Source organism: Pezoporus occidentalis, unplaced genomic scaffold (genome assembly GCF_034315485.1).
Source record: "Pezoporus occidentalis ecotype Australia unplaced genomic scaffold, CSIRO_AGI_Poc_V1 ctg143, whole genome shotgun sequence".
In the NCBI taxonomy this organism is placed as follows: domain Eukaryota; kingdom Metazoa; phylum Chordata; class Aves; order Psittaciformes; family Psittacidae; genus Pezoporus; species Pezoporus occidentalis.
The window spans coordinates 829310-856520 of NW_026913241.1; the positions used below are offsets into that span (position 1 = coordinate 829310).

Sequence of the window (27211 nt, forward strand, 5' to 3'; positions counted from 1 at the left end):
GATACAGCTAGCGAGTTAACTCCAAAGGGAACAAAGCATCTTTCATTAAAACCAGCTCTTGGTTAGAAGGGAAATAAAACATTTCCTGTATGTTCAGCTGAAACCAAAGCACCAAGACTCAGTGGTAGATAATGGAAGAAAAAAAACCCTAAAAGAATACATTGCTGCTTTACCCTGGAGACATCTCCCTTTATCACTGCAGAGAATGCCAGAGGCAGGATGGAACTGGAATGTAATGAGAGCCAGAGTGGGGAATGGCACCCAGCATCTCTGAGACCACCCAGCATCAAGATAGTGGTGGGGAAAAGATTTGCAATGTCCAGAAGGGACATTGCCAAGCCAGTAAAAATCACCATTCCTTGTGGCAAAAAGCATTATCTCCCACTTTCAGAGAGCATCCTACAAGGCGTCTGATGTTTCAGAGGGTGAAGGAGAGCCTGGTCAATAAAGTCCCAGGGGTCTGGGCAAGGACTCCTACAGAAGGACTCCACGCAGATCCCCACCACTTTGCCAGGTTTCCAGGGAAGAAGATTCTCTGGCCAGAGGAATATTTAGGTTTTATCTTTTCTCTAATAATTACAGACCATAAACAGTAGAACGTTATGCAGCAAGGAGGTCCTTACCTTGGGGTAATGCAGGGCGCAGCTCTGGAAATCAGTTGAATTAGTAAGAGATATTCAGATTCTTCGCATTTTCTTTTCATTCATGTATAAAGCTTTTTGTGCTTCCTACTTCAAAATGCTGCCTGGTCAATTCATCATCGATGTTCATGTCTTAGAAGTTTAGGATGAAGGAGAGAGGGAATCTGTCTCTAAAAATCTTTCAGTACTCAGTTTCAGTAATTGATCATAATCAAAGTTAACTGCAATGGCCTCAAACTGTCCTAACTCTCATTTTAAGTTAAAGCCCAAATATCCAACTCATCCATGTGCACAAGGGAACAAGAGCAGAACTGGTTTTAGCTGGCAACTGGATGAAGTTGATATCCCTCTCACAGCCCCAATCCTTTAAATAGCACTAGTTTACTATAGCCAAATACAGCCAGACATGAAATAGTGATGTGTTTCCTTAAAAACAACAAATAAGCAGGAGCACTTTTTTCCTGTTTGCATTCCAGCTAATTTTTGAGACTGGCCAATGCAAATCTGCCCCAACCTAAATACATTTTTACAATTATTAACAGCAACTATGAATTCACCACAATGCTCCACCCTCTATAATCCTCCTCTTGCTTCAAAGGTCGGAACAACTGAGGGATTCAGTGCTGCTGATTGAGCAGTACAGATGGGCCGCTCGGTGGATAAGGAATTGGCTGGATGGTCACACTCAGAGATGTGGTCAATGGCTCGATGTCCAAGTGGAGACCAGTGACGAGTGTTCCTCAGGGGTTGGTATTGGGACTGGCAGTGTCCAACCTTTGATGGTGACATGGACAGTAGGACTGAGTGCGCCCTCAGGAAGTTTGCCGATGACACCAAGCTGTGTGGTTCGGTTGATACCCTGGAGGGAAGGAATGCCATTCAGAGGGACCTTGACACGTTTGTGAGGTGGGCTGATGCCAACCTCATGAAGTTCAACAAAGTAAAGTGCAAGGTCCTGCACCTGGGACAGGGCAATTCCAAACATGAATACAGGCTGAGCAGAGACTGGATTGAGAGCAGCCCTGAGAAGGACTTAGGGTGTTGGATGAGCCAGCAGTGTGTGCTTGCATCCAGAAGGCCAACCATGTCCTGGGCTGTATCTAAAGGAGCACTACCAGCAGGTCGAGGGAGGTGATTCTGCCCCTCTACTCTGCTCTCTGGAATACGGCATCCAGCTCTGGGGCCTCCAACAGAACACAAGCCTGTTGGAGCAGGTCCAGAGGAGGCCACAAGGATGATCGGGAGCTGAAGCACCTCTCTTATGGTGACAGGCAAAGTTGGGCTTGTTCAGCCTGCGGGTTCCAAGGAGACCTTAGAGCAGCTCCCAGTGCCTAAAGGGGACCCCCAAAAAAGCTGGAGAGGGACTTTTACAAGGGCCTGTAGGGACAGAACAAAGGGGAATGGCTTTAACCTGACAGAGGGGAGATGTAGGTCAGGAAGAAATTCATCCCTGTGAGGGTGCTGAGGCACTGGCTCAGGTTGCCCAAAGAAGCTGTGGCTGCCCCATCCGTAAGTGTTGGAGGGAGGATGCTACTGCCTGAAGTCTCCTGAAAATACTTAACAGATCACACAATTTCAGAGAGACAGGTCTGTAATGCAGATTAGTAAATATCGTGCTCGAAGGCCTACAGGATGATGCTACCTGCCAATAACTTTTAGTTACAGTTAACTGGAAGGTCATGGGGCACTGACATAACATGCAATTATTTTAAACCACAGTATTAAAAGCAGTTTCCAGAGAACTTCGATCACTCTGAGGGGTTTTACAAACATTAGTAAAGATTTATCCCTTCCACTCACAGTCATGTGTATCTATGTAAGCTACAAAACACTCCAGTAAGGACGGAAGCTTGACAGCAGAAAAATCAGACCTTATCTGTTAGCAGTGCCAGAGATACTTAAAATTCATGCTTCTCTGTATTGTTATTAATTGGCAGCATTGTTAAAAAACACTTCCAGTTCTGTCTTTAAAACGTGTGCTTCTTGGAAAGTTCTAATGTCCAAAGAAGCATAGACGTGTATATCTCCCTCCTGCCCATCAGCATCACACTATAGTGCAACCTTAAAATAACCATGACCGTTTCTGATAGAATATGGAAAATATGTTCTTCAAGATTAAGGCTCTAAAAGCTTAAGAATTAACATGTGCACCAAGTGGGGAAAACATTTCATATCAAAATTTTGAATTAATTCTTCAGGTTTTTTTCCCCAGAACTGTGTAGGAAAAGGCTCTCATTTTGGCAATGAAAACAAACCTGGATTAAAACTAAAGATGCTTTTTCTGATGCTTTAATTTCTTTCTTCCGTAATTTGTACAATGAACAAAAAGATACATAAATCAGGGCAAAACTGCTATGGATAAAAACAGAGAAAAAGATAATGAGACAAAATGTGGAATATGACAGGTTTGGGGCTCAAAGCTATTTTTGAAAAATCAGTTTAATCTAGTTTTTAATATAGTTCTTAGAGAATCAGTCCATATCCTGATGTTAGAAAAGTTGAAAACTGTTGAGTAAAAGACTTGCATTGAAGAACTGCACTGCAAAAGGCTACAGTGAATCACTGAGGAAGACATGCTGCCTCTTAAAAACAGAAACAATTTCTCTCTCCAAGTCATACACCAGTGTTGTGCATCTTTAATCTAAAACCCAGACACCTGCTCTTTTTAGATTTGATGGCAGTAAGGAAGATACAGATATAGAGAAAGTATAGGTCTAGAACAGAATTTTATTTGATTCTTGAAAGTTTCATGAAACAAATCTCATTTTCTTTAATGATCCTTGCCGAGCTTTCTGATGACAAATTAAAATTCACAAGTAAAAGGACGTGTAAGGCTAGCACCATAAGAGGAATACTCTGCTCCTTACAAGACTATTTGATAGACAGTTATGAAAGAAAACAGAGGAAAAGAAACCTACGTGACCTCACATTTTCATTTTCAACATCCTAGATACTTCAATCTAAACATCAAGATACCATGACTCGTCTAGCGTATCTAAATAATTCATGTCCAGCAAAACTTGCTCTGTACAGTGAGAAATATTTAAGTGTCAAATAATAACTATCACAAAGTACCAGCTAATATGCAAGGTAAAAATTGTAAAGGTCCAGAAAAAGAAAAGAAGCAACAAAAATCAAAGTGAGGAATTTATCCCTCTCCCAGTCTTTTGCAGGTATGGCTATCATGTCTTGCTGCAAAGATTAAAACGTGAAACGGATGTGTGCTGGGTCTGTCTGGGGTGGGTTAAGTATCCGAACATTATCCTGCAATACCCTAATTTCATGGGTTCCATACTCAGATGTACGTACTCTAAACTCTCCCATTTCCTACCTGCAAGCAACTACAGGATTATATCAGACTTCAAATGTTTTTCCTTACTTTTGTATTCATTTTCAAAATTTGCTCGCTGTGGTCCTTACTGCAAGGTTTTCAAGATAGTGAACAGTTTTACAAACCTTCCAACATTTACCAAGCAGGGATTCTAATACAGGATTTAGGAGTTTCAAATGCCATGTTATTACATGCTGTCTTCTTAAGGCAATGGAGTAATCGCTTTGAAGTATCCTACTTTTGCATTACAAATTGATAGTAAGATTTCCTTCATAAACATCTCTAATTACATGTAAAATTATTTAAATTTTATTAAACTATTAAACCAACTCAATTAGTGAAAGAAGGGCTCAAGCTATGATCACAAGGAAGAGGCAACTTTTGGTCATAGTTAGGGAGATGTATCTTTTGCTTACTCCCACCTTTGAAGGTCATGTACATGGACTTTCAACAGCAACATTAAAGCAACCACTTAAAAACAATTATTTTGTATCCAAATCAGAGAAAAATATGCACTTTAATCCCAAAGCAAAACATGGCATAACCCAACCCAGCTGTTTTTTCGGCCCAATAACCATTAGCACTACACAACCTCTACTGCAGTAAATGCTGTTTTAAGGAGGAGAGACACTGTTAATGCTGAACTACCCAGAGGAGCCTTCACAGCCATGAGCACTACATCACTTTACCACCAGGAGAGTAATGAGACTCTGAACTTTTCTTTATCTTTCCTTTATTTATGCTTGGACTTCCAGCACTGCACATCAGATACTCAGGGTCTTAATCTGTCCTATATCAGACTGCAAAAATACAATGCTTTCTCAACTGTCCTTGCATCAACAAATCAGTCACATCCAACAAACCCTTCACTTGAGTAGTTACTTCTATCTAAACATGCATCTCTCCTCTTAAGGATTTCAGCTAATGCTTCTGGCTTATAAAAGATTAAGTGCAATCAGTTACACTGAAAGTTTATAATGCAGTTCTTGATTGTATTTTCTGTGCACACATTTACATCAGGCACACAAGTTATATAAAACAGTTTGGAGTACAAAAATATGGTTATAACATAGGAGTACCAAATAGCACAGAATTAGAACACTTTTATTACCATAACAATTTATATACAGACCTCCAAATTAACAATTTTTTAATTCTGAGTATTCTTCCCAAATTGACAACTGTAGCGTACACCCTAAAAAACTGCAAATTAACAACACAAATCTAGTTTAAACCTTACACTGTCTATGCAGCCTGCACCAATCCTCTCTTGCACACAAAAATGTATTATAAATAATTCTTTCACAAAATGTCACGTATGTTTTATTGCACATTGTACATGCCAATATCTAAAAGAAAGGCTCAAACCTTTCGCTTGGTAACTGTTTAAATACCTAGCATCTACTTGTGTTATGAATACTATTCCATTTTTCAGGCTCTAATCTTAACTGATAATTTAAAAGAAAAAAGCAGAACAGAAAATACGCCTCGAACTGTATAGCCTTTGTGAAAGAAGCAAGTTTTTATAATTTTACTGATTTCTACTGTATAAAGTCATTAAAAACATTTGACCTGATTAAAATTCCTGTTTCAAAATTCTGCATTTTTATGATAAAATTATGCATATAACTGCTTGTATAATCAGTTTTGCAGAATTAGATGTTCCTGTGCTGTAGTGACTAAAAGGTCAAGTTACATAGGTCTTAGTGTTAACTACATGAGTTAGTGTGTCAGCCTCCATCCTGCTGGTCTCCCCAGCAGTGACAAGCCAGGAGCCCTTCACACCACCACAATAGGAACTAGATGATCTCAAGGTCCTTTCGAACCCTAAGCATTCTATGATTCTATGACACTGGGCACAAACGGCCATCAAGCACCAAGGCCATGTGTAGTTCCTGTTAAGCAGATCCCTAGACTAAGGAATATGAGTAATTTAGCATTAATATGTAGGTTTATGGTATGCTGCACTAAAATATGACCGCTAAACAAAGAGAATGATTTGTGTATGACAGGTATGTTCCAGCTGGTAAAAACGCCTCAGTGGGTAAAAATCTGCATTTTGAGGGTTAAGACTCTGGCATGAACAAAAGGATTTAAAAGTCGATTGATCGAATGTTTTGCCAAGGGTTTCCTAAAGCTATTAGCCATCAACAGCTCCAGAAAGGGATAAAACCAGTAAAACCAAACAACTAAAATTGCACTATTACAAAGAAACAAGTCCGTGAAAGGGAGAGCCACCAGCTGCAGTTAAGGGACAGCCACTTCAAGAAGGCGATTGTTTTTTCGCTTGCAAGTTGGGATGTTGCCATTTTTCTGGCTGCCTTGTATAAACTTCACACACACTTTGTCTTGTCTGAACTGGACCAGGAACCTAGGAGAGGGAATAAGATACATTTTCATTAAAGGTGGAAAAAAACCTCAGAATTCTTTTCCTGCTGGCTCTGAGCATCGCTCCAAAGATGTCATTTTCAGGTCTGCATTAATAAATGAGAGTTGGGGAATAAAAGAAATGCTGTGTTATGGTATGGCTTGAACCTTCTTTAGGTAGTATACCTTAGTTACTGGTTTTTGCCGGTAACTGTGGACCTTATACAACAGGTAGTTTGCTATTCCTTCAGAAAGAAGGCAGTTTAAAACAGAATTTCTAACGTACCAGAAATGCAGCAAAGACTATTTCCAACTGCTTCACCGTCACCCAAAGGGACTTTTCTTTTTTTCACAGAAAGAAGCTAAGTACTTCTATAGTAACACTGGGAGCACTCCTCCTGTTTTGTGCTTAATTTATTATGTAGCTGGTATTTTAGCAGCTCTCCTATTTCTAATTTACAGGCCCCTGCTCAGCAACTGGGAAAATACATTTCCTTTCCAGCAATGTCCAAATTGAGGTATTTCCTACTGTCTAGGATAAGTTAATTTGGATTTGACTCTTCACTTTTTTTACTGGAAGAGAAATTTCATTGAACGTGGAGAATGGCTTAAAAAAACGTTTAAACTCCCCCTGTGAAGTCTCAAACCACTCACTGATCTGGATAGAGAGATTAAAAGCAGCAGTGAACAGGGCAGCGCTGCCCCTCAGCTCACATGCAGCAGTTGCTGACCTGAAAAGTCCTTTGTAACACAGCAGATTTTCCCTTTTAGCATCCTTAAAAAGTCCTCCAGCAGAGGCCAAAAACTTCAAAGAATGTGTTCTGCAGCCGGAAACCACAAATCAAGCTGATGGCAGAGCTCGGGGGAGGAAGTGGCCTCTGCTGTGCTGAGCTGCCCTTCGGTCCTGCTTTCCTGCTGCACAGCTTAGACACTCAAAGATTAACTTGTTCGCAGCCATGCAAGCATCCAGAAAACGTAAGTAGGTGTTATGGCCAGCATCTCTTGTCACCAGTGCTGAGTTTTCCTAGACCCATTGTTCCAGCATTATATATATAAACAGTATGCCTCTTACTAGACATACCCTTATTGAACAGTATTTTTGGTTCTACCAGCTCTCTTCCCCAAAACTAGTGTAGATTTGTCAAGATAAGGCCATTTTCTCCTCAATCCCTAGCTGTGCTTGTATCTAAACTCTAGCAGAGAGAAAAAGAGTACTGCTTTACCAGTAACAGAGATGGAACTATAGTCTGGATAAACTCAACAGCAACACACACTTGAATGTTTTTAATCTGCAAGACAAGAGACGAAACCACATCCCAAAATGCAAGGCTCCCAGAAAGCAGACTGTTTTCCAGACCTAAGGCAGTCAGTCTAGACTAGCACAGTGCATGCTTAAACTTTGTTCTAGTAGTTTATTCCTTTGTAGCCATCATTAAACTAGAAACTTCCTGGAGACAGCCATGCTCTTTTAGATGTTAAAAACACACACCCTTGAGCAAATTAAATCACATCTGGTGACAGCACAAAGGAAAATGGCAGATGTCATTTTCAAGGAAGGAGAAAATTAGCCTTAAAATAAAACCTCAGATCTGAACAGATACAAACTGTACTCGCCGTCATGACTCTAGAATGCAAGCAGTGCGGTGCAGCCAGAGAAAAGGTTCAATTTTTTTCCTACAGAAATTTTATTTCACTATTGTTAAAGTGTTCCAGATTTTCTTCTCTATTCATAATGAATAAAGCCACCAAATCAACACTGCTGTAACCAGGGGGCACTTCACACAACAAACTGAGCACATAACAATAGTGGAGGTACTCCTACTCAGCAGGCTTTAGGAGTTCACACACACACAAGCATTTTTATTCCATAGCTATAAACACTGCAAGTGCAGTCTTTATTAAGGCCAGAATATGAAACTGCACCAAGCAGAAAGAAATACTAATCTGAGATGCAACCTTTTTATCAAACAAAGCCTTTTAACAGCCAAAAACCCAAAACAACAGTAGGCAGTTCAAACACCATCAGCAGGAATTTTAAGAATACCATTTTCACCTTCACAAAAGATAAGGTAGACCTTTACAGACCTACATTACCACCATGTGTGTTCTGTGTGTTTGGGGAGGAGCTTTTCATTCTGTTTATGTTGTTTTCACTAGAACTTGGCACCTACTGTCCAATGAACACCTCAGAAATTTTCAGTCATACAAAACACTTATCTCAAATGCCATCCTGCTTCATAGCCCTATTCAAAACTGCCTTAAGAAAAGCGCATTTTCTCTAAGGACTTTAAAGGAAATGAGTAGACATTGAAAATTGGATCCTTATCTACAAGTATTCTGTCAAGAGAAAAGAACTGTAAGTTACATGACAGTGTTTTGTTTTTCTAACATTAGATACTTGACTCTTTAGCACGTTGCAAATGTACTTTTAAGCAAACAAGAAACATACTCATCAGATATCTCAATGTTGAGCTTCTGTTTGGTTTGGCTGAGAGTAGTGCGGTAAAGTTTAGTGGCCATTTCAATCAGGTGATCACTGCTTAGCAGGAAATCTCCTTTACCAGCTGCTTCTGAACCCTGAAATGGAAAGGGAAGGAGTTAGAAGTATCAAAATCTAGAACCTGGAAAATATTAAATGCCAGCCAACCAGGAGGTTTTACAAGGACTATTCTCGCCACATTGCAATGAAGCAACAGCCTTTTGCCTTGTAAATCAAAGAGAGATGCAATGCAGTGTATAGGATCAAAATGCAAGTCACTCTCAAATAAACCACTAACCTGTTGAGGAAATTAAAAACTCCTTCTGACCCTAAGGGAGGGTTGCCTTCATTTGTCCTACAAAACTGTAGTGCTCCTGAACTCCTCTTCTGCTTATGCCCCAGCAAGCTCACAGTATTTTCACAAAGGAACAGAAAGCAATTACCAACGCCAGTATTAGGATGAAGGCAGTCAGTATGAAAAGACATTACATATGATGTTCTTCAAATCCATTTAAGCTACAATACAAATGCCAGCTTAATGATTTTAGCAGAGCAATGCTGACAGTGCAGCGAAGCAAATATAGCACTGAACTAAGTTCCTTAGAACTGAGTAACTGAATTAGCTGTGCCGTAACATGGATTTCTTGGCATCCCATAAAGAAAAGAGAGATATTCTGCCAATGTGTCAGGAAGAATTATATGAGCAGCTAAAAAGGAAAACACTGCCACAAAGAATCTGAGGCAGATTAAAGGCCCGTATTACCAATGGAAAACTCCAATCCTGAAGAGGCTACAGTGAAATATGAAGTCTGATTTTCACAAGTAAATGATCGTTCTTAATGTAGTAACTGCACTTATCTGACTTCAGTAGTTTTATATCAAAGTTTTTGCAGATGTGCCAAAATTCAATAAATTTCTAAGCCTATAGGCTGACCACTAAAATTTAACAATACAAGGCAGTTGATAAACATCTTTTACACCACTGCATGCAAACCAGTCATATGATTGTATTATAAAGTTGTAACTGACCTCCTTGAGGTGCACTGCAAAGAAGCCATCATTCTGGGAGCTCATGGACACCTTGGTAACATCTCCCAGTGGAACCTCTGACTTGATATTCCCAGATTTTTGATCCGCAAGAAGAACGTTATTTTTGGTTAATAAGAAAATTCTGGATGTAGCCTGTGAAAATACGACAATGCCAACCATTACCTACACAGAGAGAGAACTAGTCCTTATTGAGCAGCTACTAAGACTATAAGCAGTTCACAGTGTTAATAAGCTTGGACCATATTAATAAATATGAACATTTGATGTTCAGTAAAAGCTGCAGATCAGTTAAAATTGGGTCCAATTTACTTAAGCGTCTAATTATAGACTGAGAAGCTTAGCTCATTTTGGCACCTATGCTTAGCTATAAAGAATTCCTTTAATTTCTAGCTTATAGAATTCAGAAACTGAAACTCAGAAACTATGTAAATATGTAAAAAAAGAAGAATAACCTCATTTCTCATGCTCTGTCAATCACCAGGAAACCAATTGTACCTTTTCAGTGATAGATAATTCAGGACTAAGCCTCACTATTTACTGTTATTCACCAAAATTCTGCTGCAGAACAGAAATGATGTAGGTATTTTCAATGTTATGTTCTCATCCCTTTATCTATTGGAATTATTCTTTAGGAGGATAATCATTCATATTTTCAAACAGCAAATATTTGTAAAGCATGAATGTGAGTTCTTAAATTTATCTTAGAAAGTATAAGAAAGAGAAAAGAGAACATGGCTTTTTCTCCTATAAAACTTTAAATAATGAAATCTTAATTATTTATACTAAGAAGTAGCTGTCTCTTAAACACACAGAACCATAGCTCATTACTACTGTTATTATTTTTTAATCTTGAATGCCGTAGCCTATGCAAGTACAGGAAAGATACTGTCTTCACTTAATTAGTTTCTTCTAAACTGGAAAATTAACTTGGCATCAACAACAGACAACCTAATTTCACTCCTACAAAAGCATATGACATCTACTTCTGAGAAGTTGAGATCTACTACTTCTAATATTTAGACAGATATGGGGAAAACAATTACATTTACTCAAGTAGGATAATACTTCCAGTTTTAATAAGTGTAATTTAAATGCAAAACAAGTTCTTTGTTGGCAAAATAAAACAGTACCCAGCATATTTAACAGCTTTATTCAAATGATACAAGAAACTTGCCTCTTCATTCCAAAATTATCAATCAGAAGACAGGCAAAGCTGGCAGAGTATGCCACTTACAAGTTTAAAACCTAACAAAATGTGATAATCAGGAGCTTGAATGACAGCGTGAACTTTGAAAGGTTATATTTTCTAAATACTTGAACAAGAACAATATTCTCCAAATATTTATTTTCTTCAATTGGTAAATAGAAGAGCTAGGTCTGTGAATTGGTCCAGTCTGTTTCCAGTTGAGGAGATGACTTTTCTGTTTGGAAAAGTCACTGAAAACTACAAACCCAAACAAGACTTTAGTAATATTTACATAAATTTAAAACCTAAATCCAACATTTCCACTCTTGCCCTAAGAAAAAAGCATAAAAAAAAAAAATCCTCAGGCTTTTACAAGACAGAAACAAAGTCTCCATCTTAGTTCATTTGTAACAAAAATGATCTACTCTTCTGGATAAAACAGTTCAATTTTATTACCTTCCCATTAGCTCTATTGATCTTATTCACAACTTCTGCAATGATGATCTTTTCATCCACAGCATCTTTAAGTTTTTTGTACTTGGGGTTCTTGCTGATTTCCAAGTAAGCTCCTTGGAATGGCTGCCCGACACTGCCCAACAAAAAAAGACATAGGAAACATGAGTTAAATATGAATCTCAGGGAAGAAGCAAACCTTGTTAAACCACCATGCTCTGATTCGGGCTTCATGGAGCCAGGAGATACACCAAATACCATTTTCCATGACTCTATACTGTTGGAAGCTCACTTAAGCTGTGATACACTCTCTACCAGGAAAAGTAATTTGCTGCATCACTTTTAGCGAACGAAGACTGTGAACAGCCCCAAAACCTTTACTCACAATTTCTACCTGTTTTAAACAACAGCAGTGCAAAATAATTTGCTACTGTCTAACAGAGTAATTAGGAGAATACATAACTGAATGCAAACAGAGCTTTTAACATGGTGTGCATTTTTGCAGTGTAATTGTCCTCCATCGTGCTGAGAAGCTGAGAACTGCAGTGCCTTGCTCAGCCACAAGTCTCTCCAGTTCAGTACCACTGCTTACTCAAGTGAGGTGGTGTTAACATTAATTTGTGCCGTTCAGCCATCCTACATCAGCTGAAAATAACTTGGGAATTGCTACAAAGTAGTGTGGATGTATCTCCCAGCATGTTATCCCAGGGGATAAGAGAAAGGAGGAGGTGGAGGGCTAGAAACAGTATATGTATTGGACACAGAATCCTGCATACATTTACAGCACAGTGATAGTGAATGAAGAGAAATTTATCACCAGAGACAGTAATAGGATTTTCTTTTTTTGCCTTTGCTTTGGAAACATTTTCCAATCAAATGGGTCAGATTGCTACAGGTGTAAGACACAAGTACATCCTTGCATATGCAATCAATTTTGTTTTAAAAACACCCAATAACTGTCTCTGTGAAAACAGGGAATAGTAGGACTGACACCTTTGCCCTTTCTCAATACTTCAGAGTGACAGACAAGAACTTGCCTTCAAGATCTGTTTGTTAAATGTGTATCAGCTCTTCAGTCAAGACTTGCTGCACCTGCAAATCACCTCACCTTTATCCACCTCAGGGTTATTCAGGAAGAGCTTTGCTATCAGTTGAGAACTGCTGACTGCAGTTGCTGCTCGCTTTGTTTGGAAGTCACTTTAAATAATCACTTTGATTAAATTACAATCAAAGGACTAAATGCAAAGTGCTTTGACTGTAATTTAATCAAAATTACTCCAGATTGTAATTTAATGAAAAAAATCCACAACCAGAGCCCAAGAGGAACCAATATATTATGTGTAATAGCACTACCTTTGTAATTGCATCTCTGGCACGCAGCAAGATGGGAGAGAAAACGAATGCTGCTAGTATTTCAGTACTCATTAAAAAGTCCCTTTCTGTTCTTAAATAATTATATTATACACAAAAATTATCCACATCCTATGAATCATTATCATGCTAACTACCCAGAAACTTTATACACTAAATTCCTCCACCCTTAGGCTGATAAAAAGCTCCAACAAGAGCTAATCAGCTCTGAATAAAAGGCAAAAAGAGACAGAAATGTTTCTAAATTAGTGCAGGGTGGGGAAAGCATTCTAACTTTCTACCACATTGGAGCTTTAGGTTTTTTTTGATTTTATTAATTAGCATTATGAAACCATAGCCACCAAACCAGTAGATTTTCTGTGGACTTTGTCCCTAATAACTATGACAAATCACAAGCTAAAACTCAAATGAATCAGCAGTTACTATCATATATACCACTTCAGAATGCCTTGGATAAAAGGATCTCAGATATATGTTTTGTTTTATAATATTTCACTGTTTGGTCTTGGTGTAAAAGGTACCAAACCAATTATATAAATAAAATTCCTTCCTTCCCAAGGAGCTCTATGCTGATCAGATCTACACTGACTCAAACAAAAAAAAAAAAACAACCTTGTTCCTAGAGAAGTCCAAAGGCAGCATCTTTCTCTTTTCTCAGCAGCATAAAAAGACATCCCAAAGGAAATAAGGAGCAAACCACAAGCTAACATATACAGCCATTAAATAAGTTATCTACTGAAAGGAAGAAAGGGAAACATACACTGAGCCTGTAAGAGGAAAAAAGGAAACGTTTCAGTTACACAAACCAAAACCAATAAATTACAGACACACAACTAAGCAGAGCTTGTCCATGCATGGAACTGCTCTCATCAATGCATGAAGATTCCTGATCCTTCCTCTACTGAACCTTGCTTCTTGCTTTACAATGCCTTGTTCCTGCTCAGCTCAAACTATGGCTTCTGAAAGAAAATTCTCCTGAGATGGACAAGACCTTTGTCTAAGAAAAACAGAGTTCCGGTGCTCCTATATTTGTCAGTTTTATCGATGCAAAAGAAGTACATTCCTTATGCAACATCAGATACTACTGAGTAATCAGATACTACTTTGAGTAGTGCTTAGCTCTGCAGACTGCAATGACAAGAATTTTTCAGTTTTTAGGAACTCAGTAACCAGAGAAACCAAAAAACTTATTTGCAAAGATTATACATTTTTAAAAAGCCCCCTTCAAATTTTTAAGCACTTTAAATGTATATATTTTTAAGTATCCTTTTAAATAGATACATACCAATGATCTAACTCTTAAATTACCTAGTCTTCACATTAGAGCATTATGGTGAATGTACTGAGTCTGAACTAAGAGTGGCACACCCTGGTACACCTCATCTGGGAGTGACATGGTCACTTACAGCCTTCCAATTCACTCTACATTTATTGGTTGCAGAAACCAGCATGATGGAAACTAGGGGAAAGGGTGAGAGTTATTCCCTTCTGTAAGTTCTCCAAGCTTTTACAATGTGAAGAGGTCACGGAGGGTTAGAACAACAGAACATCATGGCTTCTGGACAGAAGCGCTCAGTATCACAGGATTAGTGGGCTGCAACAACATCTGTGTTAGAAGCAAACTGAGGTCAATTTGCAGGATTGTAAAGTAAAATGATGGAGGGACATCATCAAACAAGGAAAATGCACTTTACTGCTTAATATAAAAAGCAAAATCTTGCTTGGTTTCCTAAATCTATGTATGGATATTGACTTTATTGTACACTAGAAGCAGTAGAATAAGTCATTACCTGGCTGGATATAAAGCCTTCTTGTCCTTGAAAAGTTCACTTGCTTCCAGTTTTTCTTCATATATAAGCTTCTGCTGATCTGTGAATTGGTCTCTGTACTTTTTACACTACAAAACACAATATATTAAGCAAACCCAAAAATTATCCTTCCTAATCTGATCTGAAGCAGCAGCACCACAGACTCATGTTTGCTTATTGCTCAAGATGCACATTCCTTGTATAGTTCTGAACTGACTCAGCTCCATCCTATATGCCACTGTAGCACAGTAAGAGGCAACAGAGGTGGTTTTCTCCTTGCCCATTCTAGATAGTTCTGAATTACACCACAACCAGTGTCTAAACTGTCTCAATTTAAGCATGTTGCGTTTGAACACAAGCTTATTATATCAGATACCAGTCACTGGAAGACTGTGCTAAAAAGGTTTACAGAAAGATAAACATATATATACAGTTCCACCATTGTGGAAGTTTATGTAAGAAAGAACAAAACACAGCTGAGAGAATGAATTTTGCAGGCTCAGTAAGAAAAGCTGTTCCTTGACAATTCACAGAAAACACAGCCCACAAGACCAGTAAAACGAATCATCGGCACTTCTACAGATTCTCAGTGTTTTCTCTATCCAAAGATCCAAACCAAATCTCAGCTAAACACAGTTCTTCAGTAAAAAAATCCAGCCAGTACTTCCAGTGCTGGTCTAAGACCTAGCCCCAGTCCTGGCCACGGTCACAAGTATTATAAGCTACCAATTAACAGGCAACAGGCGTACGGTTTTACTGTTATGTTAAAAGCTGAAGGCAGGAAGCAATCCTCCCTCCTCAGCCCCAGAAAGCAGTAGGCAGGATAGTTATACCCTTGCAGGCCAAAGATAATGATCAAAATCCATACATCTTCCAAAGTAATAAAATCATCCGGGCTGGAATGGGAAGAAATACATCCTAAAAATAGGCCCTTCATGAACAAAACTATTGGAAATCATGATGAAGTTCTGCATAGACTGGACTAGGATGTATCCTACCCTCCACAAATGGAAAATCCTCTTTAGCTCCTTGTGAGTTGAGTCCAAGAAAAGGTAAGGTCTTGCTGGCCAGTTCTTATCTATTGGTGATAAAGAAGGCATCTTATTCTTCATTTCCAGGAAGTATTTTTGCATCTGTGAAAAAATTAAAGCAAGATGTTTTAATAATGTTCAAATACCAGAGTTACTGATATAAGGAAGGAAAAGCAGATGCTCTGTGATTAAAAGCACAGCCACCAAACTACAACTCTCAGCTTTCACAAACCTGGATATGGATTTAAGATGCCAGGTATACTGAGAACTGCAGATTTAGATACCAATGCTTAGTTAGTACCCTTCCCATACCTTCAAAACACTACCGCTATCCTTTCCTTACAACAGCTGATTATTTGTCAATTTTCCATATGCTTAGCTTAGACATTTCCTTACAAAGACTATTAACGCCATAACACAGCTGTTACTTTTGCTATCAAACAAAAACTTCAAAACACAGAAAATGCAATGTGTTTCATGCGGATATATACATACAAGTCTCTGAAGGGTAAATTCATAGATTTTTCTTCCAGCATTGGCTCTGAAGAATTTCCTGTACTCTCTACGGACCTAAAAAATTAAACAAACCCTTAAAGTGAATACAACACATTAATCCCTTTGTACAGGTGCTGTACTATAAAGTTCTATGGCAGAAAATACTAAAAAGGCACATAAACATGCACAGTGTTCCCTGAAATAGGAACAATAACTGGGTACACTTAAAATATATGAACCAGACCATGGACTGAGTGGTCAGAAAGTCACCTCAGCTGAGCACAGTCATTTGCAAATTCAATGGACAATGTGGAATGCTTTCCTCTGAACAGGTAACCTATTAAAATATTGTTGAATTCACAGCATGAATTATTTTCATGGGGTTTTGCATAAAGTTAGATTGGATAAAGTGAGATATCAACAGTGCTAGATATTTTATTGTGTCTAAAGTGACACTGAGCTGATGTTAATTACATAATTGACTGGCTAAATATTTCTGATTTTTCTCCTTTGAGATTCTTAATACACAGAGTTTCTGTAAGGGTGGGTTTTTTTTTTTCCAGAGCAGACTTATGCATGAAAAATCTCTTTTCACACAAGCAGTCTTTGTTCCAAAAGGAAAATAAGATTTTGCTGCCAGGTAAGAGCAAAGAATCAACACAAAGGTTGCTTGATATCAGCAAGCTTGATATTTACTACTGAAATTTACTTACAACAAGGAATCACTGAGAACCATTTTGCAGGTGACACCCATTTTTAATACATGCTGGCAAATCCAAGTTTCAGAACACTTGTTTTCCCCTTCATATTCCTAAGAACGCTATTTAGCAGAGTACCTATATTCCTCCCTGCAGAAAGCGCAATCTGAGCACAACTGGTTTGCAGTTTTATGTGGAGCCCAAGCTCACATAAAGTTAGCTGAAACATCCCCCAGCTTTCCCCAAACTTTGGCACAGCAGCAACACACCTGTTACAGGTTTAGGGCAAAACCCAGGGAAAATATTGTAGTTTTACTTCATTTGCCCCACAGCAAATTTAGCGGTTTTAGGTACTCGCTGTGTGCTGCCGAGTTCACTGTAACCAGAAAGTAAGGGAAAACCCATAGAAGAAAAACCCACATCAACTTGTAAGAAAAAATTTTCTTGGCTTACCCTGGCACACCTTCTGCCCTATACTGAGTGTCATGCATTTTAAGATAAGCCAGCATTTTGGAAGCAAGAATCTGTCACCATTCTGGGATTACAACACATCCCACACCCCCCCCGATAAATGGATTTTGTTTAATTACAGATTAAAATGCACCAACACGACTGGCAGCATTCAGTTGTCATCATTCTATGCAAATACAGCACATAATTTTTTCCTCCTCACTTTGTAGGAAAAAATTATTAGAGTTCTTATTCACTGATTTTGTGTAAGGTTTAGTGCTCTATAGTTAGTGTACATCCTTTACTACTTATTCAGGGATGGAAATTAACACACTTAAAGCCACTCCAACCACAATCATCCCAAATCTCACCATGCTCTCACAGACTCTCTTTAATGCTGTTGCTTTATATTATTCTCCGTGAGCTGCAAAGTGTGCAAATTAGTTTGGAACAAAGGGACTAATCTACACCCACATGTCCTATTTGCGCTGGAGGGAAGCTGCAAAGCAAGCACTGAAAAATGCAAGCCGTTCCAGAAAAGCCTAAATCTGGAAAGTATCACAAATGCTATTAAAATATACTTACCGTACCATTAAAAAACCCCCAACCCTCAATAATTTAATAGTTTAATCTTGATCACTTGTATCAACTTTAAATCTTCAGTTTCATATGTCATGGTTGAAAATACTTTGACATCTAATAAGAACTGTCTGTGGCAACAGTGATATATTGTAATTACAGACTATGTTCTCATTCAGAAAAATCTGCGTATTTTAGGTGAGATGGTAATGCTGCTTACACTATTAAAAAATACATTGAAAAACCACACCACAGACAGGCAAAAACATATTTCTGCTGTAATGTGCCTTAAAGATTTTGGTTTCATCAGTTTTCATTTAAATGCTGCTGTTTGATATGAAACAGCCTCTGAGTTCTCAGCAGGGACATATTCTTGTTTTAAAGTCATAAAACCAGACCCACTTTGGCAGAAGTACCCACACTGTGATTCTGATCTGCAGAGTGACTTCTTAAAACGGCTCCTTTGTATTTCCAGCTCTGGCTTCCATGTATGTATTGTAATGGATGTTTTTATATACATAATATACATATATAAAATTGTTTTGTAATTATTTTTCCCACTCCAGCATTGTTAGAGTAAGTATGAGAATATGAGAGCTGGACTTTGCATTATCGACTTAATTATTCCCTTTTATATTCCTGAAGTCTACAATATCCCTAATTAGCAAAAGTGACACCCGGCCAACCAAAACTGATTCAGATTTCCACAGTTCTTCAAGACTGCATCTGTCAAACTATGTTTGAAAACTGTATGATATAAATTATCTGGGAGCAGACCTGAAACATCTCAAGATGCCATTTTCATAGTCTATTTACAGACCAGAACTACACTTTTCCAGATTACAAATGTGTTTTCTTTTGCCAACCAGCCTTTGAAAGCAAGGGATAAAAAACAAAAGACCCTCGTACATCTCAGTTTTTCTAGGAATTCATGGCTGCCACAAGCCATAGGTAACTGCATGCAATGCCATGCCCTAAAAACAATGATGGAAGCAACAGGACAGTATCAACTGCTTTACACCATGCCCTTGACACTGGGGTCAGGGGTCTAACATGAGCAGCAGTGAGAGTCAGACAGCTCCACCTTACTTCCCATTCAAACAAGCAGAGGTCACAATAAGAAAATACATCCTTGTAATCTTTCCTTATAGGATCTTTGCCAATGTAGGTCAGGTTTATAAGTCAACAACCATGAGAGAGTCCCTTTAATCTGCCATTTGTCTTTCACTTGAAAGCTGAAATTCCTGATTCTAAATTAAATTCCTGATTCTAAAAACCAGATGCCCAAATACTGCTGTAAATGAGGCATTTTCAGCTTATGTATTTTTGGTACAGTCCATGACAAAATTAAACAATGCCATTCTGTGTAAAAACCATCTCTACGAGTGAGCCCACATAACTGCTTGTTTACTAAGTGTTAGTAAGGTGCCACACTTATTGAGTTCAAGTTGACAGATGGGAGTGTTTGAGAAAGTACCTTCAGTCCAAGCCAGTAAGCCCAAATGACTGCAACAGCATGCTTACGCCTAGCCTCCTCCTTCAAGCGTTTCAATTCCCTTCGAGCCTAAAAGGTTTAGATAGTGAACAAAAGAGACAGCCCGATGCAGATAGCACAACCACTAGGAAAAGGCTTCTCCCAAATAGAACAGCCAACTTACATTCAAGATACGGAAAGATGAAGAATAGCGTTTAACCTTTAAAACCCAATGTGTCAGTGTGAATTGGTGTGAAGCCACACGGGAGGTCAGTGGCAAGTAGCTATAACTTGATTCTAATGGAGACCTTTGCCTGCAGTTGCATGATCAAAATGATGTGTACAAGAATCAGTGTTTACTAACCTCCCTATCTGGTAACTTCCATTGGCAAGTGCTTGGGCAGAAAAGAATCAACTCTGAAACTATCTATGTAATGATGAATTACCAGTGCTCTATTGAAGGCTTTTATTCTGGAGGTTACTTTTCATTTTGATCTTTATGTAAAAGAAAAGTGTCTCCAGCCTGGTAAATTATGTCTGTCTTTATGGAATGAAAGGGTAAACTTCCCTGAACCTAGTGCCTTCTGCATGTACAAAGAGATAGGCACCTACCTACATTTTAGCAATCATTCCCATTTTAGGAAAGCAGTTTGCAAAGTATTCTAAACACAAAGGCATGTGTGGACAACTTAACAGAATCTCACATTTTAGGAAACACCGGTATATTTGTTATTCAGTTATCTGATGATAAAAGTCAATTAAAACAAAGAGTTCCAGTATTAGAGGATCAGTCAGAGCAGTTCTATCCATGTATTTGCACTTGTCAAGTTCTGTGTTGTCAGCCAGACTTGTGCAACAGCAGTTCCAGCCTGTGCCAGTTACCTTTCTCTGATGTAGCTAGGAAGGTTAATTGGCATTAGGTGTAGGCCAAAGAATACCATATCAAAGAACATATTTTCACCCATCTGCTTGGAACAAAAGCTCCTACTATACAGTACTGTAAAAACAAGGACTCTGCCAAGCTAAGTGTTTGCCTGTCTGTGAAAAGGAAGAAAACTGAGGACTTGAGGTTCACAGCTTTTTTGCTTGTTTGCTTGGTTGGTTGTATTTGTTTGTTTATTTATTAATTTTTTGGTAAATCAAGCAATCTCTGATGAAAACTTTTAGAAACTTGTTTTAAATATTCCCCTGGGAAAAGAGAAAACATCACACCAAGAGCAAGTTTTCTCTCTTATCAGACACAGTAATTATTTTTCTAATCTTAATTCAGTGTAATTATTTAAGGAATATTTAAGGAATAAGGAAGCGATTTTTAATGTGAGCCAATTGACAAAAATAGCTACTAAAATATGTTTAAAATTATCCAGATCTATTAAATGAGAAGCTTCCACACAGTTAACACTATTGCATCCACTTCCTGGATGTGCCCTTTTTGATTCTAAAGAAAACCTTAAACCTGTGAAAGTAAGTATCAGTTCTGCAGCACTGAGCAAATGCTTTTTGGTGAAACGAACTCTGGTTAAAAGTAACATAAATTATCAATATACTGCATTTAAACAAACACAGTGGAAACAGCGTGTCTGTACAATTACATAGCACCTGATTACAAGCTAGAACTGAAGAGTTTCAAAGTCTCTCTGGTATGAGGGAAATTCTGTACATTTGTTTGGATTCCCAGGGCTGCCATTTCATTAGAAATTTGTTAGATTTATATCAAAATTGCAAAGGTCAAACTCAGCATTATACTCCAGATGTAACTTGAGCCCATTTCTCCACCTAGCTGGCAAGCTGTCCTGACAACATCCCCCACACACACACCTCCCCTAAACAATATCTGGAAAACGTTTTAAGCTTCATGTGTTTCCTGATCATAGTTTTCAACTAAATTATGAATTTATTAATTGAAACCATTACATTTTTGACGACTAGTGAACAGCATTTCAAATGTTCACATAACCCACAACTGCAGGCTGGGGATTAGCAAGAATCTTTCAGTGGGACTTTGCTTCTGAAAACAAACAGCTGATGCTGGAATTCCTGGGATTTTTCTAGGACTAAGTTTAGAATTGCAAACTAACATAATTTTCTGCTAAAAGATCAGGTCGTAAAACCATGCTTCACTTGTACTGAGAGAAATTTTCTCACTGGTTCAAATCACAACCAGAGAATCAATTAAACCAATTAAAACTAAAATTTAGTAGAATTTAAGAGGATTGGTTTGAACTTGTAAATGAAGTTTGCCCAGGGTGCAGAATATACAACCTGGTGAAAAATCTCCATCGGACCACTGGTACAGTGTCACTGAAAGCACTTGTTAAGGGCAGGGGGAACACATCAAAAAACACAACCTTCTCCCCCCTCCCCCAAACCATGCTTTGCATATTTACATGTAGTTAAATGCATTTCCTAATTTGAGGATAATCTAATCTAGTAATTTTTAATCTAGTTTTATTGCTTGTTAGTGCAAATCACTACCTGGTTGCCATGCAAAGAATTTCCTACTCTACAAAAAACTGACATACAGAATGTTGTCAGATTTATTAAGTGTGGCATGGATGGAAATGAGAGGAATCAATGATCATGCTCTATTCAAATCAACGATCATGCTCTATTCAAATCAACTGTATTAGTCATTAATTCTCACCATCTACTACTGATTAAATGTTTCTATTGTTGGGTAATGGAGAGGGGCATGTGATATGTGCATGAAATACCTTATATCCAAGCCAGTAAGCCCAAATAACAGCAATAGCATGTTTATTTCTAGCCTCCTCCTTCAGTCGTCTCAGTTCCCTTCGCGCCTGTGATGCATTTGAAAATGGGATATAGAAAAGCTTAGGAAAGAAAAGGTTACTGCAAGTTCCCAATGGTGCAAGAAAGAGAGAAAGAAACCAGTCATTAAAACCAGCAAATACTAAAGCATGTCCCAGCTTCCCAGACTGCACCAGCTAGAACATGTTAGGAGCAAAGAGAAGCAGAAGTAAAAAATCAGCAGTTTAAGCCACTGAAAATATTCCCAGATAACTTTATCCTGAAGAGCCTTCTTCACTCTATCTACCTAGAGACAATTAAATGCACCATTTGTTACCATTTTCTTACCTGGGTACCATGCCAATAAGCAGCAATTATTGTGGCAGCCTCATTACAACGCTTCTGATGCTTAAGTTCCCGGAGAAGTTTCCGAGCCTGTAAACAATTGAAAAAGTTATTTTATTCAAAAAAATAATGATTTTAAACCAAGGCACTACAACCTGGAAATTTAGGCAAAGCCAAAACACACCACCTCCAAATCCCCAAGCAAATAGAGTCATAAATGATACGCAGCCTAACATTCACTGCTCCAGAGAGGGTTCTGTTCACAAGGGAAAGTTTGGGAGTGGTAGCTCAGGGGACCTTAGCTCAATGTTTAGATTTCACCCAGATTTGCCGCATCATCTGAGATATCTGTATGCCTGTCTGTACAATGGCAACACTTTTCCTCCACACAGTATATGTCTTATCCATTTAGACTGCAATAAGAATAAATCACAAGTAAATTGCCTGTCTTTAGGTCACACTAAAGGCTGCTGCCATACCAGGCTTTCATCCATGGCAGTGCTACCACAGAAGAGCATGTTCTCCAACAGCAAACGAAAATCATAACTCGAGATGATGCTTTTACCCAGTTTTCTTCAAGTAACACTCATGGGAAAAGACAGTAGGTCAATAGTTGGACTGAAAGAATATTTTTAACTCATTTAAACAAAATAATGAAGACAAAGTAAAAATCAAGAAAAATAGTAAAATCAAATTTCAGTAGCTTATTGCTGGCAAACTTTAAAACCTTCTGGGCAGGAAAGGGCTGTTTACACCTATAGCTAGTAACTGTAGCCCCTTCCTTCCCTGACAGGAAGGGAACTGACTCCAGAATTAAAGGCAGTTTTCTCTTCCCTAGAGGAGAAAGCCAGATTTAGTGGGGTGGAGAAAGGTTAATAAGGAAACAGAGGAGCCCAGGGACATTTTTTTCTGAAGCTGGACAGCAGTAGTTGCTTTAAGCACTGTGGCTGCTTTCATGTGAGCTGTTAACCTCGTTTTTACCTCTTATTACAGCATTACTCCTTAAGTCCCTGCTATGGCTGAGGGATTATACCTTCACGAAATACAAACCTCTCAAAGAAGCAAAGTTGTAGCAAATTGAGGCAGAGGACAAGAAAACAGCAATAAAGTACTTGCCCAACACAAGTTGAGTACAGTACTTTCACCCCTCCATGTAGCACACAGAGAATCGAAGATTAACCCAAGTAACACACTGCACAGGTGACACAAGCTCTTTATTTTAAGCCTTCTTTTATTTTGTTCATTCTCTGAAAATCCTGTTAATTGTAAAATAAACTCCAACCACAACTTATTTCTACCAGTCCAATCAGTCCAATGTTACAGTTTTTGTAAGCCCAGTGGCAGAGTCCCTGACCATTCCACTCTGGAGCTGCTGCGGTGCCTAGCATGTACCTAGGTCTGCTCTGAACACCAGATTCACTCATTCACACTCCAGCCCATGTAAAGAGTGTATCTCTCTCCAAATCATCTGTCAGAGGATCCCCCAAGGATAACAAGAGTAGTTCAGTGTGATTCCAGCCTTCTCCTTGCACTGTTTGAAGGGATTTACAGCCCAGGCTGCATGCAGATGTCCCAAATTCACCACTTCTGTGGCAAACACGAGTATTTGTGGCACAGCCACAGCTCAATAGAAAAAGGCATTGAAGTTGGAAGGCGCAGTGCATTTGGAATGGGTTTTCTGACCTGCTGTTTTCTGACTCACTATGCAGACTTAGCCACAGTAACAGGGAACTCACCTTCCATCCTCTGATGTAGGACTGTACTATAATAGCCGAACTCTTTATCTTCTGATACTTTTTTTGTTGCTGTATTGGAAATAAATATGTGATGCTTAGAACAGAATATTGCAATTTTAAAATACTGCATAATAAGACTTCCCTTACTAACACTTGCTAGTACAATTAAGGACACAAGCACTACATGCAAAAAGTCAACAGTTTTTGACCAAGCAGATCAGAGCGTAGATTCTGTGTTCAACTCGAGGGGAAACAAAGCACATCAACAATGCTGCATGGACAGTGCCACTCCCTATTTACAGAAACACTAATTCGTGGTCAGCAGCACAAAAGTGACATGGATTAAATACTAACAGTAACAGCTTTATTTGTCTTCCTCACCAACAGAGTTGCATACAAATAAATGCTCAGGTTTGTTGGCTAAGCTTTTACCACCTTTTCATAGACCTGTGCTGTTCCTATCACCCACAGTCTGTTTATAATACCAAATGCTGACAATAACTTAGGAACCAGAAAAAAGAAAACCCATGGATTCCTGAATGACATGATGGAATATTATCCAAGTATGCCAGTTTGAACAATAAATTTCCTGGACAACTGAACATTTTCCTTCTAAAAAGCTCAGTTTTCTAGTAGTCCAGTGATTAAGTATAACACTAAGTGAACAACAATTGACAGACTTTGCAACAAGGCTTTTAGTGTGACACTCAGCTCACTCAATTACAGTGAACAGCCCTGCGAGCAAGCTAGAGAGAATCCCCTCTAAGCCACATTCATGCTATGACTGACATGTCATTCCTTGCAATGGAACAGACAGGCAAGTGTCTGCAGATCCTTTAGTGAAGCCTCCAGCACAAGGAGTTGCCAAAAAGCTTTGTTCATGCAAGGGATTCCTTATGAATCACAGTGCCTAGCAATCATGTTGGGTTAGGAGAATGGTGCCCTACATCTGCCTGAAGAGGCTGAAGAAATATCACTATTGTCACCTCTAAGTAATTGAGGGTCTCGCTATGACTGCTTCCTGTATTCAAAGACAACTGCTGCCATGCTCCACCAGTGAACCAATAAAAGTCTACAGTTAAGAAATCAACAGCAATGTGAACTTAGTCACACGGGGCTTTGCCCATTTCTTTATATTAAAATTTGTACCAATCTAGCTGTGGAACTCCACTTTTAGTTCATAAGATTGTATGAGATCATAATGAAGCCATATGGGCACAATGCAATTCTGTAATAACACTGCAGAAATAGTGCATTCTGCCACAGAAGTTCAAAAAACCCCAACATTTATTCATACTTTTTCCAAATGATCTATACTTCTCTCTAATTATCCAAGATAACTGAAGCAAACACTAATGGCTTTCAAGGTGACAAACAGAAGTGCTTGTCAAATGAAAAACAGCGATTGTCAATTCTGCAACTTGCAGTTTAAAATGCTTTCTTTCCATATCATATATTTTAACAAGCTTTCTGATATGCACACAGTAATAAAATGCAGCTGAGATGTTTAAGAATTGTTTTAAAACTTAAAAACAGTAAAACTTTTTTTATCATATTAATCTCATTTACTGACAAAGACATTAAAGGGTCTTAACAATACTGTTCACTTCATGACACAGAATACCCAGTGTTCTGTACAAGGGATTCTGTGCAAACAGATCTGAAACTAGCTTAGAACTAAATCAATAACAATACTGAACTACGAGGCTTATGAGCTATAATTAAAATAAGTCCCTGAGATCCTCCCAAGCAGCATTCTTGAGCCTCAAATGCAAGGGTTCCAAATAAGGCAAAAATACAAAAGCCTGAGGAATGACTGAATTCCACACAACTGCAGATGTATATTACTGAATATATTTTACTCATTAACCATACTTTATGAAAGCACCATAAGTGCCACCATTTTACCTGAATGAGAAAGGCTCTTCCCAGATGGGCCACAAAATCCTGCTCTCCCAAATCTAAAGCAGCTCTGGTGAGCTTTTTACTTACTTAAGCACAATGTAAACATTTAGTGGCCTACAGCAACTAAATCGTCTTTATTCACATTACTGGTACTTAAATATTAACATAAAATTGAATTCTTCCAACAGTTTCCTATACATATCATATGAAATATACTATCAAGGTTATATGAAAAAATGTATTAAACAATGAAAAGAACCCCCATTCAGTAAGGATAGTATCTTACTGCATATCTCCTGTACCAGGAAGCAATCACAATCTGGCTTTTCTTCATTAACAAGAAGCGTGTACGGCACTTCCAACCTCTATAAATCTTCTCAATTAGAGTAGCCAAATCCTCCAACCGCTGCTTTCTCAGATCTTCTAGCTTGAAGAGCTGAGTTTGGGTTTTTTTTAGGGTTTTGGTTGACATGGGGAGAAAAACAGCAGGGGAGAAGAAACCAGAAAAAAAAACATAAGCACAATTATTGTAAGAGAAATCTCTCCTTTATTCAAGTCCCCCTTCAGACATCTTTTGGTTTATTCACCTCCAGAGTTATAGGCAGATACACCAACAAAGTTTGTGTCAGATACACGGTCACAAGTTGGCACACAAAAGTAACATTAAATTTAGGCTGACAACTATTGTAGAGTCTTGACTCGCTTCAATTTTAATGGGCCTAACATTAAAAAGTGCCTTTTTTTAGTGCTAAATTTCACAGCACTGTATCAAAGTGCTGCGTCTAGAAAAATCTGTAGTAACCAACTAGTGAATTATGCTGTTTGTAACAGGCTACCCTTATGAAAGATGGCTTGACTTTGCAGAAGACATTTTTCACTTACTGTTCTTGGGTTGCGGATGAATATCTTTGATCTACCAAAGGAAAATTCTTCTTCAGGGATTTCCAATTCATTAAACAGGACTTCTACTCCAGCCCTAATAAGAAGCAAATGAGCTTAACAAACATGACTTCCAGCTCTAAAACTTCTTAGTTTACATATTCAAAGAATAATTTATGGAA

General features: G+C 38.4%; 1 protein-coding gene across 3 annotated transcripts in view; it reads right to left on the reverse strand.

Moving 5' to 3' along the window:
• Positions 1 to 3348: 3348 nt before the first annotated feature.
• MYO1B (myosin IB) overlaps positions 3349 to 27211 on the reverse strand; it is a 115492-nt gene continuing 91629 nt past the window's right edge. The window contains exons 19-31 of one of the 3 annotated variants that reach the window (XM_062610001.1): positions 27033 to 27126; positions 26437 to 26586; positions 24246 to 24314; positions 22513 to 22599; positions 22128 to 22214; positions 19417 to 19503; positions 16213 to 16287; positions 15685 to 15819; positions 14669 to 14775; positions 11511 to 11643; positions 9848 to 10000; positions 8789 to 8916; positions 3349 to 6343 (exon numbers count right to left, since the gene is read on the reverse strand). In XM_062610001.1, the coding sequence (XP_062465985.1) occupies positions 6220 to 6343; positions 8789 to 8916; positions 9848 to 10000; positions 11511 to 11643; positions 14669 to 14775; positions 15685 to 15819; positions 16213 to 16287; positions 19417 to 19503; positions 22128 to 22214; positions 22513 to 22599; positions 24246 to 24314; positions 26437 to 26586; positions 27033 to 27126 (1429 nt within the window). In that variant the 3' untranslated portion in view covers positions 3349 to 6219. The remainder of the gene's footprint in view (positions 6344 to 8788; positions 8917 to 9847; positions 10001 to 11510; positions 11644 to 14668; positions 14776 to 15684; positions 15820 to 16212; positions 16288 to 19416; positions 19504 to 22127; positions 22215 to 22512; positions 22600 to 24245; positions 24315 to 26436; positions 26587 to 27032; positions 27127 to 27211) is intronic. The other 2 variants (XM_062610003.1, XM_062610004.1) reach the window with 2 other exon arrangements.